Here is a 20,467-nt window from a genome sequence, read left to right on the forward strand (position 1 = left end):
GAAGACTGTGCAGCCGATAACAGATTCAATTCGTCATGAATATAATCAGGTGCCTAATTTCAATAAATGGATCAATTTTTCTTTTGATGAACGCTCATATTAAAAACAAGAAAGTCGTCAAACAAAGTAATTACTCAAGTACTACAAAAAGAAGGTTCTTGATTCCAAATATCATCAACTAGTAAAACTTATCTGGCATTAGAACCCTTTTGGAAGAAGTGGAAGAACATGGAATTACAGTTGGATGTTGGACTGTAATCGATATATGGTGAATAAAACTATGGATGAAAAACAACTTATATTTATTGGGATGGTCCAATCAGTTACAAAAGTTCTAGATAAAATATAACGTAATGTCGCTACAATGGGGACTTTCGTTGATTTACTTGTAATACTTATCTCAATTAGCACCCTTGCTGTAAGGTGGATCACATTTAACCTTGCGGGTTCAACAATAAGATTTCTTCAGAAAGTGCGAAATTACAGTGAAAATTCTTGTGACCTCTTAGGAATTAATACCTCAAATTTTATGAATCAATTAGTAAATGGCGATGTGCATATGACTATATGGAACCAACTATATGTGCGAAAGATCAAACTAAGATTGCTGAAATGATTGAAGTAGAACACCGTCGTACTCGGTTCTCATAAATATACCTAAAAACGTGACTTACTGTATTTAATGTAATAACATCGTTCAAGTTGTTCTGAAGGTAGCGAGATTCGCAATGATAAAGAGATTGAATGATGAAATTAAATTCATATAAATTTTAATTTAACGATCTTAAAAATCTTGTTAAAAAAAATACATTAATCAAATGTAATTACTGTAAGTCACATGACTGGTTGCAAATAAAAAATGTATAATCATTCTAATTGTAATTAGTGTAATAATTAGGTGTGTACTTTCTGTAATTAGTTAGTTCTAAATGTGATTAATCATTCCCGAGATAATTGACTTGCATGTGATTATGTGAAAATTTTACATTATTTAAGAACGAATTCTAATCTGAATTTCTCTTTCAAAAAATTTGTTTCATTACCTTACTTTGTTTCATTTAATACTTACTTTCCTTAACTCATATTACCTTCATTCCATCTAATCCACAACAAGGTTTCTCGAAATGATTTCTTCAACAAGTATGTTTAATATATTTGTATGACTGATATTGATTGGTATTTTTATTAATTTGATTTTTTTTTTTTAAGCTGCCATAGACAACAACAACAATAAAAAGAAAAAATGATAATGATATTAAAAATACAAAAAAAACCAAGAAAGGTATATATAATATTACGAAAGATTTTGATATATTTGTATGACTGATATTGATTAGTATCTTACTAATTTGGATTTTTTTTTTAAGGTACAAGCGACAACAATAATATTAAAAAAAATAAGAAAGGTATAATATTAGTATGAAAGATTTTACTCGGTTGGGTCATTAATAATTTGTTAAACTTTAGATAATGCCAAACTTGCGGAAACAGTCACTGATAAGTTGAATACAAATGTATTCAACGTCTCGTTCGCGCTCTGGAGCATACTAAAAGAAACCAATATTAAGACATTTACAATGAACGTTGAAACCAGGTTGATGCAATATACGAAATCAGATGGAATTTTGCACGTTCGATCAGTTAGTGATCTTAGGATTGTAGAGGCGAAAGTTAACGAGATCTCAATTCCATACAATTTTAGTCAGATAGGTTCGGAAAGACAAAAAGCCAGAGATCTCGGGATTAGAGTTGAATATTTTGACAAATCTGTTAAACTGCTGAATACTACGGCTGAATTGGTTGCCAAAGACATATATCGGCTTCTTCAATATATCGAAAAGCTACCCGAAAATCCTCCGACGAGAGATAATTTAATATTTAAACATTCCGGGGATTACAGGAATTGACTTATTGATTACTTAAACTTTATTAATCATAAGGACGAATTTTCTATTTTTAAGGGTGCTCTTGCGGTAGAATTGCATAAAAATGAAAAGACTCCTTCTGGTACACCAACATCCATTGTGACTAATAATGATTTTGGAGACAGACAAGCGTCTGTAGAAGCTATATTAAATACGCCAAGCTATTCATTACAATCATTTTTATCTGTCAATGAAGGCGAAAGAATTTCTATGTTGAAAGCAGCTATTAATAGTTTATCAGCTCACGTTTGGCATTCAATCAATAGTTTGATAAAGGACTCAATTTCTCAAGAAGTTGCTCGAAGATATCAGCTCAGGTTCCTTGTTTCCATGGTGCAATCTTACAGAACATTGGAATTACTTTGTGCATTAAAACCTCGTAAACAAGGTTAAACCATTAAATCACAAGTTACAAAAAAAATTTTAAAGAGGAGTGATGGACGATTAAATGAAAAGGATTTGACATTAAATTTACAACGAGGATTTCGCATCGAAAGAGTTCTAAACGCCATTGGAACTAAGTGGAACGTGCTAGATGCTATTGACACCCTTACACCTTGTTTTTTTACCAGTACGATCAACGGATGTACTAATTTCGAAATCTGGCTCGAAATTATAGTAAGTAATGAAATAATCTCATATAATGAGGCGGACAACAGATACAAGCAATTTAAAATGTCTTCAGCATACGATCGGGTTCAAAGTATCAAACAAGCATGTGAGAACAATGGCGTTGAAATTCAACAGCCAAATGAGATGGATTTTAGTTTTGATTATTAGACTGTTTCCCCCCTCACAGCTTCATTATTAAGATATCAAACGTTGTATTTCTTTTTAAAAAACATATTTTGGGTTGAATGTGGCATATTTTTACATTACAGTGATAATAAGTGAATATTATTATTCGGGTTTTCGAATATTTTGTTATAGATCAATTCTATTAACTCTATATTATGTTGTTTTATTGCTGATTCTTCCCATAATACGCTAGAAAGTATTTTTGGTTTATTTTTAATACAGTAAATAGGAAATGTTTTTATATTTTAATGTAAAATTTAATGTAAATAATAATGTAATATATTTTAGAGTAGAATAGTAAAAATAATATTTTTATTGCTAGTTGCGACATTTTATTGTAAAAATGCAAATCCAATTTTAGTTTTTCTTAAGTATTAATAAATAAATAAAAAATTTTAGTATTACAGAAAAATAAAATGAAAAACAAATGAATCGAATTTCTACTTTAATCAAATTAATTAGTCTTCGGAATCTTCAAGACGAGCCACCTTATTCTTTCACTTCCAAATGCTTTTCAATATAGAACGCTCAATTACAGTATTAGAATCTTATTTATGTAATAAAAATTTTTTATGAAGGGAAATTTATATTTTTTACACATTCTCATAATATTAAAAAATAAAAAAAAACCCAAAAGATTCGTACTCATACTTACGAAACTTTAGATTTTTCCATTCTTCGGAAGCCTTTCTGAGACACCGAATCTATAAAAAAAGAAAGGAACGGTTAGTAAACCGTTCCATAATAATAAAAAAAATAAATAAAACCAAGATTCATATGAATCTTGGTTCTCCATTCGTTAGAAGCCCATAGTTCATTTCTCATTTTAATCAAATTTTTTGTGCAAATAAAAAAATATTTACCCATTGAATAACTTGAATAACTTGACTTCTCAATTTAAGATCATTCTTTGGTAATTTTTCTTCAGAATTATAATTTTCACAAAGATAAATCGCAATTGCGGTCACCACTCTATAAAAAATTTTTAATGAAAATGATACATTCACGGAAAAAAATATGGAAATAAACAAATTCATTCATTACGTACCTTGGAATTTAAAACACAGAACAACAACATTTTTACAGGATACTCCATAAAATAAATTTTTTTTCGCACTTTGTGTATCAAAGATCGTTTGTAATAAAGAAAAGTTCATTAATATAAATTTGTAAATTTATTAATAACTTTAATGACTTTTAACTTATTGGTTCAAATTAATAAAGTTTTTATTCCGTTTTTTTTTGTCCAAGTAATAATGTTTTGCCTCCAAGATTAATTATACCGAATTTGCCACAATTTACAAAGTTAAAAAAAAATATGGAAGCGGTTGATTTTTTTAAAAAAAAGATCGCATAATGCCCATAGCCCCATACAATAATTATTTTTATAATACTATTCGTGACTGATCTGTGATCTGTGTGATCTTGAGAAAAAATTGGACGGACAAAAAAAAATATCATAAAATAATATTATAAAGATATTGTAAAAAGAAATAATTTATTTATCGCACGTGCGATGCAAATTTTTATGTTTATCATTGCCATTTTAAGGGGGGTGGCGATGTATAAGCAGGTTGATCAACATAAATAATTTACAAAAAAGGAAAGTGGCGATGCATCGCACGTGCGATGAATAAATTTACTCTTGTAAAAAATATATATATATTTTTACAATATTTTATAAATAACGTATTTACAAAAGTATTGTATTAGTATTATATTAGTATTGTATTAGTATTGCAATTCACATAAAATAATAATTTTTTTTCATTATTCTTTTTATCATGTTGTTTTTATGTTGTTTAAGCATTTTATTTTGACACCGTTTTTTAGATTATCTTTATTTTTATTGTTTTAATATTGTTATTATATCATACTATTACATATGGGCCGATCCTTGGAATCTAATTTTTTTACACAAAAATAATTTTATTAAAGCAAATATAAATTATCATTTATATAAGAATAATAAATTTATACTAGATAATGCAAAAAAAACTAATTAATTATATAATTTTTAATTTTTTTTTAATATAAGATATCATTAAAATTTAAAAGATCAAATATAACTCTCATGACAAAATCATTGATAATTCTTCGTAGAAATAAGCTATACAAATAAATTTACATTCATTTGAAAGAGAAAATCGAGATCTATCTAATGAATCTAAAATCAAGTGAATTGAATCACTAGTTGTTCAGTAATCACGTTCAGTATATTTATTGAATTTTATCTGAATTTGATCATTAATTACTTCACATGTAGTGATTCAATTTGAATGATCTTTGCTCCCTAAGGTGATGCCAACTTTTATCTTTAAAATAAATTTAAAATAATTCGTTTAATATATGTAGATGTTTAGAAATCATCAATTATATTATTAATATAAAATTTTATAAGTTTGATAAAATCTGATATAAAAAAATTTATTAAATACCTGTAGATGCAAGCTACACGAATGAAATTATATTCATTTGAAAGAGAAAATTGAGGTCTATCTAATAAGCCTAAAATCGAATGAATTGAATCACTGGATTGTGAATAATTACGTCTAATATATTTATTTTTAATTTTTAAATTTGATTTGACTTTGATCGTTAATTACGCCTCATCCAGTGATCCAATTTTCCTGATCTTTGATTCTTACGATAGAGCAAATTCTCAGCTTTCAAATGAATGTAAAATGATGACGTTAGCATATCTCCAGGAATAATAATGCACGATTTTGTCACCTGCATAAAGTCCGATCTGAAAATTTTATTTCTTACCAAAAAATGCTTTCATAAGAGAATCCCAAATTCTTTTACTTTATTTAAAAGAGTTTATTTGCCATTTAAGGATTTTAATAGAATAAATCTAATAAAATAATTTTAAAATATAAAAAACAAATATATAATTAGTTATTTTGAAAAAAAAGAATATCTTATTATTCATTTTACAACTATTTTACATCATAATTATTTTTTATTTGCATGTATTTTTTACAAAGAAAAAACAATAAATTAAAGCTAAAAATTATGAAAAAATATATCTTATCTATGTATATAAAATATTAAGTTTTTTCTTTTACTTACCACTTAAAAATAACTGCTATATTTGCTTATAAACTTTTTTGTCATATTTAATAAAAGTGAATAGAAAAATAATGGAAAAGTGATGGGCAGTGATGGGGAAAAAGAAGTGGTTATTACCGTTATTTTTGAATATTGATTAAAAAAATTTTTTTTATTTTTTATTAAATCTGAGTTACGTAAATATGTAACACATTTAATTTAGATTTGTGTAATGTTAATCTTACTAAAATATTAAATTTTTATAAAAATCTTAATTTAGACTAATTCCAAAAATCGGCACATATGATATAACTATATTGTAAAAATATTTTAAAAAAATTAGAGGTTTCAGCAAAGTAAAATTTACTATTGAATATTTTTTTCTCATAATTGTTATATTAACTATTAAATGAATTTTTCTAAGAAGTTTTCTCATAACTCTGAATTCTTTTCACTATTTTTTTTTTTGAAATTTAGCAAAAGTATCTCAAACAATTACATCTTTCATGTAATAGAAAGCTTTTCAAATAAAGAATTATTTAAGTTTTGACAATAATAAATATTTATTCTTAAATACATTTCCATAAGATAAAATTTTTTCTTTAGTATTTTTTTAAAAAAGCGAGATATTATGTTATTCTTTAAGTTATTGAATATTCTTTAAATTTTTAATATTTATTAAATCCTAATTAAATGCAAAAGTTATCAAATTTTAAAACTTGGAGATTTTTCTAGTAAAAAACAAAAAAAATTCCTGAATTTAATATCATATTAATTGATGATCAATAAAAATCTTTATTAATAAAATTTTATATAAGACCATATATAGTTTTGATTTAATTAATTGATAGTACACTTTAATAATACATGTACAATAGGTGTTACAAATAACATATATATTTTATTTTGTTTAAAAGTAAAACAATTTGAAATATGTTAAAGTATATTGTACATAATATATGTATAGTAGGTGTTATAAATAATATGTATATTTTGACAAGTTTGATTTTATTTTATATTTAAGAATTTCTTGATTGACATCAAAAATGATTAATAATCAGATTCTGCAGATTCTGCCATAGTATTAACTAAAACTATGCTTATTAACTATAAGATGCATTTAATTTAGTGAATTTGCTAAATTAAATATTTTCATTTTTTTTTTTAAAAAAAAAAATAAATATCTAATTATATTTTAATAATTTAATTATTACTCTAATATATACATAATAATATAACATATTTTAAAATTTTCTTATATTATTACATATCACTATATAGACATTTTTTTTTTTAATTTAAATCAATTTTCAATTTTATTAATTTTATATCAAAATATAGTTAGTTATATAAAATAAAAACTACATTATATAAGTGTTAAAATTATTAAATTAAAATTACAGCATTATAAAATATGGATTTTACTATTTATTTTATATTATTTAAATATTTAATAAAATATTAAGATTAGCATTGTAGATTTATGAATTACAATTTTTTTGTGTAATTTTTGTATATTTGGCATTAAAAATAATTAAGAATTACAGCAATTTAATATAAATTTTATATGTTATAGTTAATTTTGATGGTAAGTATATCATATTATTATACTGTATATAATATATACAAAAAAAAAAGACATACTGTAATATATAATAAATGTTAATAAATAATTTTTATCTCAGTTAAATATAAATTTATACATGGCACCAAATTATTTTGAACTGCCATAATTATAAAGTAAAATCCCAAATTCAATTATAGAATTCCAAATTATTTTGGTACTTTATATAGTAAATTATATATAAATTTGATTGAATTACGACATTCTAAATTATAATTAAGCAGCAATAATAGTATTTTTTAAAAAATTAGAGCAAATATTAATTATAATAGTCATAATAATAATAATTTTTTGCTAATACAATTTTACATTTATAATTATATATATAAACTTATTTTAGTAAAACAAAAATAATATTGGAAGTTTGGAATTAGTAAATAAAAAAAATGATTTATTAATATAAGATTCTGGACATTACATATATAACTTCTTTTCACAAATTAACTCTAAATTTCAAAAAACAAATCTGATTATTTCAATATCCAGTAATTTGATTTATGCGAACTTTTTTCTATCTGTTTTGTAGTTCTTGTTAAGCTCTATAAAATAAAAAAAATTGTATGAATCGATTACTGGAGATAAAAAAGCAAATTGGACTTTTCTTTTAAAAAGTTTCATTGTAACTTATATGCTAAATGCTTCTGTAATCCTATTAATATATATTAAAGTAACTCCTTTTACCCTAACCTTAAGTTACTTCAGATCAACATCACTCTAAAGATAATGCACCTAATCTAAAAGGACACCGCCTACTACTAAGATATGTTACCGGTAGAAATTTCACTTTCATATGAAATACCCAGATTATTAAATTCTATCGTTAATTGATTAAAAAAAAAATCATAACAATGTAACATAAAATTTCCTTTTATAGTAGGATCTTTAAAGAGTTTTATATGTAAACTTTATTTTAGGCCACAGGATGACCTATCTTAATAGTAGGCGGGGTCCCAATCTAAACCAATTTTTTTACCCTAATTTTAAGCCACTTCAGATTAATTACTTTAGAAATAACACATTCAATCTAAACTAACTCCTTTTACTTTAATAGGACCCTGGATAATTAGTATAATAGGGATCATATGTAAAATAAGTATAAAATTTTGTATTTTTAATGAGCAGGTTATATAAAAAAAACGTATATTTTAAGAAAATGTTATATGCAAAAATAGTATATTATAAAAATAGGTTATAGTAAAAAAAAGTATAAAATTTCAGATAAAAATTCAATGTCATATATAGATTTATTATAAAAATGTATATTTTAACAGTTAGTATTTTGCTTTTTATCGTACTTGTGATAATATCACTTATTACATTACAGGTTTTCATTGGTAGAGATCTTGATTTTGTGACGCATAAAGAAAAAAATTTATTTTAAAATTTTTTTTTTCTCCTCTCCTCTCTTTAGAACAGTATTAATAGTATAAAAATAAATAGGAATAGTGGAAGTTTCATTATTTTTACATTTCATACTTGAAATATATAATATTCTTTCTTTTTTTTTTTTATGACAAAACATTCTGGATATTGGTATAGATTTTTGAAATTATAAGTATGGAGAATATATAAAGGTATTATTTCTCAATTTTTTTTTACTATTTTTGCATTTTTTTATCTATAAACCTTACTAATGTTCTTTTTTTTTAGAATGAACTTGAACTTCAAGAAACCTTAAAGTTACAAGTGGATTTGAGTTCTTTTCTCTTTTTTGTTTTGGCATTATTCTTTATTTAAGGACATTATTAATGGATTTTCTTTCTTTTATTTAGGGATATTTTAACTTGAACTTTAGTATTGATTTTAAAATTGCAATAAATGTTTCTCATTTTAGTATTTTTTGATTTTAAAACATTATTAATTGACTTTGGTAATTAGCTTTTTTTTTGTTTTATTTTTTTTTTGATTTTGAATAATTATTAATATTCTTTCTTTCTTTTTTTTAGGAAAATCTAAATTTCAGCTTGGAAAGTACTTAGATTTCATATCTTGGTAATAATTTGTACTTCTTTGATGGTATAACTTTCATTCTTAATCTTTAGCAAACTTATTTTTGATCTTTGATGGCAATTTTTGCTTTTGATTTCTAATAATAGATTTGGTAATTTTTATTTTAATCTTTGGAAATTTTGGGATTTTTACACATGGTTTTTTTGTTGTAAAATTGATATTTATTTTGATCTTGTAAATAACATAGTTATCATAAAATTTTATCATACAGCATAAATTTTACCTGATAAAACTGTGTGTATTTTATTGATTTGCTAGATTTTAAACATTATATAGAGGTGATATCTAAATTTACCCTATTTTAAAGATGATTAACATATATAATCTTGATATATCATAAATAAAAAAATAAAATTTTAACATAAATATATATTAATGTCATATGATAAAAAAGTATATTTTAGTATTATATAAAGGTTATAGGATAAAAATATATAATAAAATGACTAAATTTATGTATATTTTTTTCAAATTTTTATTAGTATCACAGATATAACCTCTATTATAAATTTATAATTGTCCGGGGTTCTACTTTAATTCTAAACCACTCAAACTAATACCACTCTAAAAATAATACAACTAACCTAAACTAACTCTTTTTATCTTAATCTTAAACTACTTTAAACTTATATATAATTGATATAATTTAAAATTTTTGCCAATCCTTTATTTTTTAAAAAATTATATAATAAATATATAATAATATGCAAATTTAATTATTTAAAAATTTTATAATTTAAATTATAAATTAATTTATTAATTTTACTATATTATATAAATTTAAATTATAAAAATATTTAAATTTTTTCATATGAATAATTAGATGTTATTTCTTCAACAGATTTCCATAAAATACGTCGAAAACCAATTACTAATATAACAAATCCTTTTAATTTATTAGGATTTGATTTAGTTATTTTAATTCTTTTATCAAATATTCCTGAACTATAATAATCATTTGTATTTCCTTTTGAAATAATATTCATATATGATTTCAATTGTTTAATTCCATTATTTAATATTTCTTCTATAGTTATTTTTTTAGTTTCATTATGTTCTTTTGACCAATATTCATATGATCTTTTTAATAGAATTTTTTCATCTTCTTTTTCAATAATTTTATCTAAATTTTCTAAATTATTTGTATTAAACTTCTTTTTTTGATTTTTAATTAATCCAACTAATGGAATATATTTTAATTCTAAACTAATATTATTATTTCCTATTCCTTTTAAAATAAAAATATCTGAATATCCAAATCGACCAAATCCTTTTAATTTTGTACCATCCATTACTAATGATAATTCAGGAATACAATATTTTAATGGTAAAAGATTTTCAACAATTGCTTGAAGAACAGGTTCATTTGCAGAAGATAATGATATTTGTGATCTTGTTGATAAAAATGTTTTTAAAAGTTCAATAAAAGGTAAAATATTATTTGCAACAAGATTTTCATATGCTGAAACAATAAGAAAAGCATCATTCACAACTTGTCTATATACTAACTTATCTTTATTTTGTTCTAAAATTCGAATTTGTTTTGTTACAAGTTCTAAATAATAATTAAAAAAAGTTAATAAATAATATAAAAATAATAAAAAATAATAAAAATATTATAATTTACCAGATGAAGAATCAGTATCATTATTTCGTGTTCTTTTTAAATTTTCTTTTTGTTTAACTTGAAAATCAATTTTTTCAGTCCAAATTTTATTAAAAGTTGATTCCAATTCTTCTCCTAAAATATGCATTTCACTTCCTATATCATTATATATATAACAATTGCGAAATATAAGACAAATATCTTTTTCAAATTCTTCAATACTTGCATATTGATTATTTTCTAATTTTGAAATTATTGTAAATAAATCCATTGAATTTTTTATATTTTCATTTGAAATTTCATAAAATGGATGAATATTAGATTTAATATCAAGTTCTTGAAGAATATTATAACAAAAGTTAATAAGTTGAAAATTTTTAGAATTATTTTCAGTAGAAATAGAATGATTTTTAATAGGAATTTCAATATTCTTTCTTAAATGAGATGAATTAGAAATGGATTGATTTTTAATAGAAATAAAGTGATCATTATCAGAAGAATTAGCAGGCATTACATTTTCTTTTTCATTATATTCTTCAGTAGATATTAAATTTTCTTTATATTCTTTGATAATTTCTTGCCAAAATATTTTTAATATTTTTGCATATCGAAATCGTTCTGCAATTACCTGTTATAAGAAACAGTTTATTAGTAGTGTGTTAAAATTTTATTTAGTAATACAAGAAGGTACATAGCCAATTCCTCCTCCAGAATTAGCAGACTTATATTAACTACAAAAGTTAGGACACCTGAACCGAGAAACTTGGAGTGGTTACCAAACATTTGTCAAATCCAGTAAATTCCGTAAGTTAAGCATGCTTTAACTTAGGGGTTACCCTAACTAATGCAAAATAAAAAAAAACACACCTTGTTTTTTAAATTAGAGAAATCTTTTCCTTCATCCATAAAACGAACAGCCCAAAGATTATCAAGATTTTTCCAGTTGTCTAAGAAAGTTGAAGTAAAAGTAATATCAATTGAAGCAATAATAGTATCACGGTGCTTTTTTAAGAACCTCCAATATGATTTTGTTGTCCTATTTTTATTTGATAAATAATAGATAAGGGCTAGAAAAATTGAAAATTTTGATTAGTTGTTAATATTACAAGTTAAAAAATACAGTTCACAAAAAAGATTTACCATTTTGACCAATATAGTTTTCAGATGTGCTCATGTTTGAAATTGGTAAAAAAATATTGATAATTGAATTTAAAAGTTGATTGATTGATTAAGATATAAAAAAAATTTGATTGATATAAAAAAAAAGAGAAATTGATAAGAGTTTAATGTCTTAAATAAAAAAAGAATCCTTTGTAGATAGTATGACTCAGACTGACATATTGATATATCAAAATGAAAAAAATTAACACTACAATTATAATAATTAAATCTATTATTTATCATATTAACAAGAACTTAATCATTTTGCCAAATATGGTATAATATAATTCTTGATTAAAATCATGTCATTAGAATTTAGACATATATAGCTTAAAAGATTAAAGGTAATTTCATTTTAATTTCAGTTATTTTATTTAGCAAATGACTCAACTTTCATCATTTTGACACATTTTGACATATATGCGTTTAAAAGATGAAATAATTTAAAACACGTTGATATTGTGAACGATACATGTACAGTAGATGTTACAGATAATATATATATTTTGACAAATACATACTGACTGCGAAAGTAACATATTACGCGTTTAAAAGTTAAACAATTTGAAATGAGTTGAAATATATTGTGCACGATACATGTACAGTAGGTGTTACAAATAATAGATATATTTTGACAAATACATAATGACTGCGAAAGTAACATATCACACGTTTAAAAAGTGAAACAATTTGAAACGAGTTGAAATATATTGTGCATGATACATGTATAGTAGTTGTTACAAATAACATATATATTTTGACAAATACATACTACTGCAAAAGTAACATATCCCACGTTTAAAAGTGAAACAATTTAAAATATATTGAAGTATATTGTACACGATACACATACAGTAGGTGTTACAAATAATATGTATATTTTACCGCATTTTACTCTATTTTATATTCAAGAATTTATTGACTGCGAAAGTATTTGACATTAAAAATGATCGATGATCAGATTCTGTAGATTTTGCCGTAGTATTAACTAAAACTATGCTTATTAGCTATAGGACACGTTTAATTTAGCGACATTTGCTAAATTAAATATTTTCATTTTTTTTTAAAAAAAAATAAATACCTAATTATATTTTAATTGATATGATATCTTACTTCCCAAAAAATCATTGTATAGAATCACAGGAAGTTGTCATTAATTGCAAAAGTTCCATTTTGCTGAAGCACATTAGATTAACGAATAAATGTATAAGTTGCACTATGAAGTCTTAATATTTCAGATTGCAAGGGAGAAATCAATGATTCCAGTAATTATGTAATTATTACTATAGTATATATGTAATAACATAAGATATTTTCAAATTTTATTACATATCATATATATCATATAAGACATATTTTTTTTTTTTAACTTAAATGAGTTTTCAATATTAACTGTATCAAAATATAGTTAGTTATATAAAATAAAAATTAAATACATATCCACATTGTATAAGTGCTGTCAAAATTGCACGAATTAAAATTACAGTATTATAAAATATAGATTTTACCATTTAAATATCTTTAAAGATCAGCATTATAAATTTACGGATTACAATTTTCTTTGTGTAATTTTTGTATATTTGGCATTCACACGTCAAATGACTAAAAACAGGCAAAAAAAATGGCTAGAATTGCATAAACTGTTCGCAAATTTATATAAACTATTTACAAATAGTATAGGTTAATTCACAAATAGCCAAAAACAGCTAAGAATAGCCAAGAATAGCCAAGAATAGCCACTGCTTTTCACGCCATTTTTTTTGCTGATTTTTAGCATTTCAACCTGTGATTAAATAATTAAGAATTATGGTAATTTAATATAAAATTTATATATTATAGTTAATTTGATGATAAGTATATCATATTATTATATATAAGGGTTTAAAATTTGTACGCACATACGCGTACTGCATGCTATGGATATATTATATATAAAAGTCAAAAATGACATTCTAAACCCTTCATGGCTTATTAAGTAAAGTTGTAAAATAGGCAAAAATACGCATAGTAAATAAATTATCAAGGCTCTATAATATGTACATAAGAGTTGCGGCATGAATATTTAAAAAAATTGGGATTTTACTAAAGTCACGTGATAAATAATGATTGACAAATTTACTATATAAAAATTACCAAAAATGGCACATGCGCGGGTGCGCACAAATTTTATTTCCTATATATAATATATACAAAAAAAGAAAAACATACTGTAATATATAATAAACGTCAATAAATAATTTTTATCTCAGTTAAATATAAATTTATACATAACACCAAATTATTTTGAACTGCCATAATTATAAGTAAAATTCCAAATTCAATTATGGCATTTCAAATTATTTTAACACTTTACATAGTAGATTATATATAAACTGAATGAATTATGATATCTCAAAATAATTTGAGCAGTATGTATAAATATAATAGTATTTTTTAAAAAATTACTAGAGTAAATATTAATTCTGAAAAATTTATTAATTTAGTCAAAGATAAAGGTAATGAAAAATTGCTAAAATAAAAAAACTGTAATTTTAATATTTATAATAATAATAATTTTTGCTAATACAATTTTACATTTATAATTATATATGGGGACGCCCGTAGCAAAAAGGGGGATAGGCCAAAAAATTCAAAGTTGAGATTTTATTATAATTATATGTCTATTAGTCTAATTATTAAGAAAATATGGGTTTTTATTAATAATATATTAGTAAAAAAGTTTAATTTTGAAATTTTCTTATTATTTGCATTTTACTTTTATAGAATTAACAAGCAATATAAACCTATTAAAAGAAAATCAATACTCTTAGTAAATTGCCTGTCAAATTTAGTTTTAGATAAAAAAAAAAAGGTCTGAAAGTCAATTTATTTCACAATTAAGTGATGATTTGCCAAATTTATCACGTGATTTAAATTGCGATTTTTTTAAAATTACGGAATTATCCCATTCCTCCTTTTGCTACGGACGTCCCCATATATAAACTTATTTTAGTAAAATAAAAAAGATATTGGAACTAGTAAATAAAAAAAAATGATTTATTAATATATATTAAAGTAACTTTTTTTACCTTAACTTTAAGTTATTTCAGATCAACATCACTCTAAAAATAATACACCTAATTTAAACTAATCTTTTTACTCTAATTTTAAGCCACTCCAGACTAATTACTTTAGAAATAACGCATCTAATCTAAATTAATTTTTTTTATTTTAATTTTAAACCACTCAAACTAACACCACTCTAAAGATAATATAACTAATTTAAACTAACTCTTTTTATTCTAATATTAAACTACTCCAAACTTATACATAATTAATATAATTTAAAATTTTTGCCAATCCTTTATCTTTTAAAAAATTATATAATAAATATATAATAATATGCAAATTTAATTATTTAAAAATTGTATAAATTAAATTATAAATTAATTTATTAATTTTGCTATATTATATAAATTTAAATTATAAAAATATTTAAATTTTTTCATATAAATAATTAGATGTTATTTCTTCAACAGATTTCCATAAAATACGTCGAAAACCAATTACTAATATAACAAATCCTTTTAATTTATTAGGATTTGATTTAGTTATTTTAATTCTTTTATCAAATATTCCTGAACTATAATAATCATTTGAATTTCCTTTTGAAATAATATTCATATATGATTTCAATTGTTTAATTCCATTATTTAATATTTCTTCTATAGTTATTTTTTTAGTTTCATTATGTTCTTTTGACCAATATTCATATGATCTTTTTAATAGAATTTTTTCATCTTCTTTTTCAATAATTTTATCTAAATTTTCTAAATCATTTGTATTAAACTTCTTTTTTTGATTTTTAATTAATCCAACTAATGGAATATATTTTAATTCTAAACTAATATTATTATTTCCTATTCCTTTTAAGATAAAAATATCTGAATATCCAAATCGACCAAATCCTTTTAATTTTGTACCATCCATTACTAATGATAATTCAGGAATACAATATTTTAATGGTAAAAGATTTACAATTGCTTGAAGAACAGGTTCATTTGCAGAAGATAATGATATTTGTGATCTTGTTGATAAAAATGTTTTTAAAAGTTCAATAAAAGGTAAAATATTATTTGCAACAAGATTTTCATATGCTGAAGCAATAAGAAGAGCATCATTCACAACTTGTCTATATACTAACTTATCTTTATTTTGTTCTAAAATTCGAATTTGTTTTGTTACAAGTTCTAAATAATAATTATAAATAGTTAATAAATAATATAAAAATAATAAAAATAATAAAAATATTATAATTTACCAGATGAAGAATCAGTGTCATTATTTCGTGTTCTTTTTAAATTTTCTTTTTGTTTAACTTGAAAATCAATTTTTTCAGTCCAAATCTTATTAAAGGTTGATTCCAATTCTTCTCCTAAAATATGCATTTCACTTCCTATATCATTATATATATAACAATTGCGAAATATAAGACGAATATCTTTTTCAAATTCTTCAATACTTGCATATTGATTATTTTCTAATTTTGAAATTATTGTAAATAAATCCATTGAATTTTTTATATTTTCATTTGAAATTTCATAAAATGGATGAATATTAGATTTAATATCAAGTTCTTGAAGAATATCATAACAAAAGTTAATAAGTTGAGAATTTTTAGAATTATTTTCAGTAGAAATAGAATGATTTTTAATAGGAATTTCAATATTCTTTCTTGAATGAGATGAATTAGAAATGGATTGATTTTTAATAGAAATAAAGTGATCATTATCAGAAGAATTAGCAGGCACTACATTTTCTTTTTCATTATATTCTTCAGTAGATATTAAATTTTCTCTATATTCTTTAATAATTTCTTGCCAAAATATTTTTAATATTTTTGCATATCAAAATCGTTCTGCAATTATTTGTTATAAGAAACAGTTTATTAGTAGTGTGTTAAAATTTTATTTAGTAATACAAGAAGGTACATAGCCAATTCCTCCTCCAGAATTAGCAGACTTATATTAACTACAAAAGTTAGGACACCTGAACCGAGAAACTTGGAGTGGTTACCAAACATTTGTCAAATCCAGTAAATTCCCTAAGTTAAGTTCCAATTAACTCTAGGGGTTACCCTAACTTTGCAAAATAAAAAAAAACACACCTTATTTTTTAAATCAGGAAAATGTTTTCCTTTTCTCAAAAAACGAATAGTCCAAAGATTATCAAGATTTTTCCAGTTGTCTAAGAAAGTTGAAGTAAAAGTAATATCAATTGAAGCAATAATAATATCACGGTGCTTTTTTAAGAACCTCCAATATGACTTTGTTGTCCTATTATTATTATCTGATAAATAAGAGATAAGAGCTAAAAAAATTGAAAGAATTGGTTAATTATTAATATTATAAATTTACAAGTTAAAATACAGTTCATAAGATTACCATTTTGACCAATGAAATCTTCAGATGTGTTCATGTTTAAAATTGGTAAAAGAATATTGATAATTGAAAAATTAAGGAGTTGATTGATAAGTTGATTGATATAAAAAAAAAAAGAGAAATTGATGTCTTAAATATAAAAAGAATCCTTTGTAGATAGTATGACTCAGACTGACATATTGATATATCAAAATGAAAAAAATTAACACTACAATTATAATAATTAAATCTATTATTTATCATATTAACAAGAACTTAATCATTTTGCCAAATATGGTATAATATAATTCTTGATTAAAATCATGTCATTAGAATTTAGACATATATAGCTTAAGAGATTAAAGGTAATTTCATTTTAATTTCAGTTATTTTGTTTAGCAAATGACTCAACTTTCATCATTTTTACGCATTTTGACATATACGCGTTTAAAAGATGAAATAATTTAAAACACGTTGATATTGTGAACGATACATGTACAGTAGGTGTTACAGTTAACATATATATTTTGCGAAAGTAACATATTACGCGTTTAAAAGTTAAACAATTTGAAACGAGTTGAAATATATTGTGCACGATACATGTACAGTAGGTGTTACAAATAACATATATATTTTGACAAATACATACTAATGCGAAAGTAAAATATCACGCGTTTAAAAGTGAAACAATTTGAAACATGTTGAAGTATATTGTGCACGATACACATACAGTAGGTGTTACAAATAATATGTATATTTTGACGCGTTTTACTCTATTTTATATTCAAGAATTTCTTGACTGCGAAAGTATTTGACATCAAAAATGATCGATGATCAGATTCTGCAGATTTCGCCGTAGTATTAACCAAAACTATGCTTATTAGCTATAGGACGCGTTTAATTTAGCGACATTTGCTAAATTAAATATTTTCGTTTTTTTTTAAAAAAAAAATAAATACCTAATTATATTTTAATTGATATATCTTACTGTAAAGAAATTCCCAAAAAATCATTGTATAGAATCACAGGAAGTTGTCATGAATTGCAAGAGTTCCATTTTGCCGAAGCACATTGGATCAACGAATAAATGTATAAGTTGCGCCATGAAGTCTTAATATTTCAGGTAGTAATTATTACTATAGTATATACGTAATAACATAACATATCTTCAAATTTTATTACATATTACATACATATCTTTATTTTTTTGTTAACTTAGATCAACTAAATACATATCCACATTATGTAAGTGCCGCGAATTGAAATTACGGCATTACGAAATATGGATTTTACCATTTAAAATATCTAACAAACCATCAAAGATCAGCATTATAGATTTACGGATTACAATTTTCTTTGTGTAATTTTTGTATATTTGGCATTAAATAATTACGGAATTACTGGAATTTAATATAAGCTTCATATGCCGTAATTAATTCCGACGACAAGTATATCACATTATTATATATAATACGAGATAATGTATACAACAAAGACATACTGTAATATGAATTATCTAATTGAATATTTGCGAAATTTTCCTTTTAATTGCCGATCCGCCTAAAAACGGCACTGCGTTACTAATAAAATTCGGGGATAATAGCGATAATAAAAAAAAGCATTTTTTGCATCTCGCGCGCGAAATAAGTTTCACCCATTTTACAAACAGAAATATCATAAAAACAATATTTTCTTTCATTTTATGACAAGTCATATTTGCCAAAAAATTTTATAATTATATTTCTGTAACTGGTTTTCTTCAACTTTCACTTGTTTTTAATAATAAAAATATTTTAAAAAAGCTTTTAAAACCAACTTTAGAAGCTAAAAATTATAGGTTTTTATTGTAAATAATGCAATATAGTAAAATGAAATATTGAAATTTCGTATATTTTAAGGTGTAAATCTGACGCGCGCGCATAGTAAACTCATTATTTTGCATACGAATGTATAACTTTTTTTTGCAAATTCGTTTTTTTCAAATATTTTTTCAGTATATCATATGATTTTTTTTTTATAGTCAATATGTCATCTATGAGATATCCTTTTTTGAAGTTTGTGTTCTTAGCACAAAATCGGCAAATTTAACCCCGAATTTTATTAGTAACGCAGTGCCGATTTTAGGCGGATCGGCAATTAAATATAATAAATATAATAAATGTTAATGGATAATTTTTACCTCAGCTAAATACAATAGTATTTTTTAAAAAAATTAGAGCAAATATTAATAATTTTTGCTGATGTGTTGTGTTTACATAAAATAAAATAAATAATTTTTGTTGATACAGTTTTACATCCACAGTTACATATATAACATATATAAACTTGCTTTGATATTGGAGTTAGTAAATAGAGAAAGATGATTCGTTAATATATATTAAAGTTTGCAGGTAGTTTATCGAATTTTAAAGCTTAATTTCTCTAAAACAAAAATCCAATGAAAAAATCAAATAAAGATCGGAATTACATGATTACAGTTTCAGATGAAATTAACGCGCCAATGAAATTGTAAATCAATAAATTTTGTGTCAATAACATTTATAAAACGTGGGTCAGTACATTTCTTTACAGTTGATGACGGTGGGACTATCATTTTTTTTTGTATCACTTATCAGTTATCACTTAATAACTTAATATTTTTATGACAATGATATGATGATTCACCGTAAACATAAATTTTGATTGGGTGGAACAATTTATTTCCAACATAATAAATGTAATAATAATTCACATGTAAGACGCGTCAAAGGGAAATTTTGCTGCGGTCTTTGATTGCGGTCTATTTGATCACTTATGATCGAATCAACGGGTAAGCTAGTTAAAAAAGGCAACCAATTCCACGTAAAATATATTTTTAGCAAACAATTCATTATTTACTATAATTGAACAA

The 20,467-nt window shown here is 23.3% G+C and overlaps 3 protein-coding genes across 3 annotated transcripts; 1 reads left to right on the forward strand and 2 right to left on the reverse strand.

The window, feature by feature from the left end:
- Positions 1–1,577: 1,577 nt before the first annotated feature.
- Positions 1,578–2,318, forward strand: OCT59_018514 (uncharacterized protein; the record flags this gene model as incomplete). The annotated part of the gene is made up of 2 exons (XM_066148831.1): positions 1,578–1,799; positions 1,941–2,318. The coding sequence occupies 2 exons, from the start codon at positions 1,578–1,580 to the stop codon at positions 2,316–2,318; spliced, it is 600 nt and encodes a 199-aa protein (XP_066004719.1).
- A 7,890-nt stretch (positions 2,319–10,208) lies between these two features.
- On the reverse strand, positions 10,209–12,191 carry OCT59_018515 (uncharacterized protein; the record flags this gene model as incomplete). The annotated part of the gene is made up of 4 exons (XM_025311364.2): positions 10,209–10,966; positions 11,039–11,645; positions 11,885–12,084; positions 12,158–12,191. 4 exons carry the CDS (start codon positions 12,189–12,191, stop codon positions 10,209–10,211), a joined length of 1,599 nt encoding a protein of 532 aa, XP_025172476.2.
- Positions 12,192–15,652: 3,461 nt separating this feature from the next.
- Positions 15,653–17,635, reverse strand: OCT59_018516 (uncharacterized protein; the record flags this gene model as incomplete). The annotated part of the gene is made up of 4 exons (XM_066148832.1): positions 15,653–16,407; positions 16,479–16,887; positions 17,325–17,527; positions 17,602–17,635. 4 exons carry the CDS (start codon positions 17,633–17,635, stop codon positions 15,653–15,655), a joined length of 1,401 nt encoding a protein of 466 aa, XP_066004720.1.
- Between the last annotated feature and the right edge of the window lie 2,832 nt (positions 17,636–20,467).

The sequence above is a fragment of the Rhizophagus irregularis genome, chromosome 27, assembly GCF_026210795.1.
Source record: "Rhizophagus irregularis chromosome 27, complete sequence".
Taxonomy (NCBI): Eukaryota; Fungi; Glomeromycota; class Glomeromycetes; order Glomerales; family Glomeraceae; genus Rhizophagus; species Rhizophagus irregularis.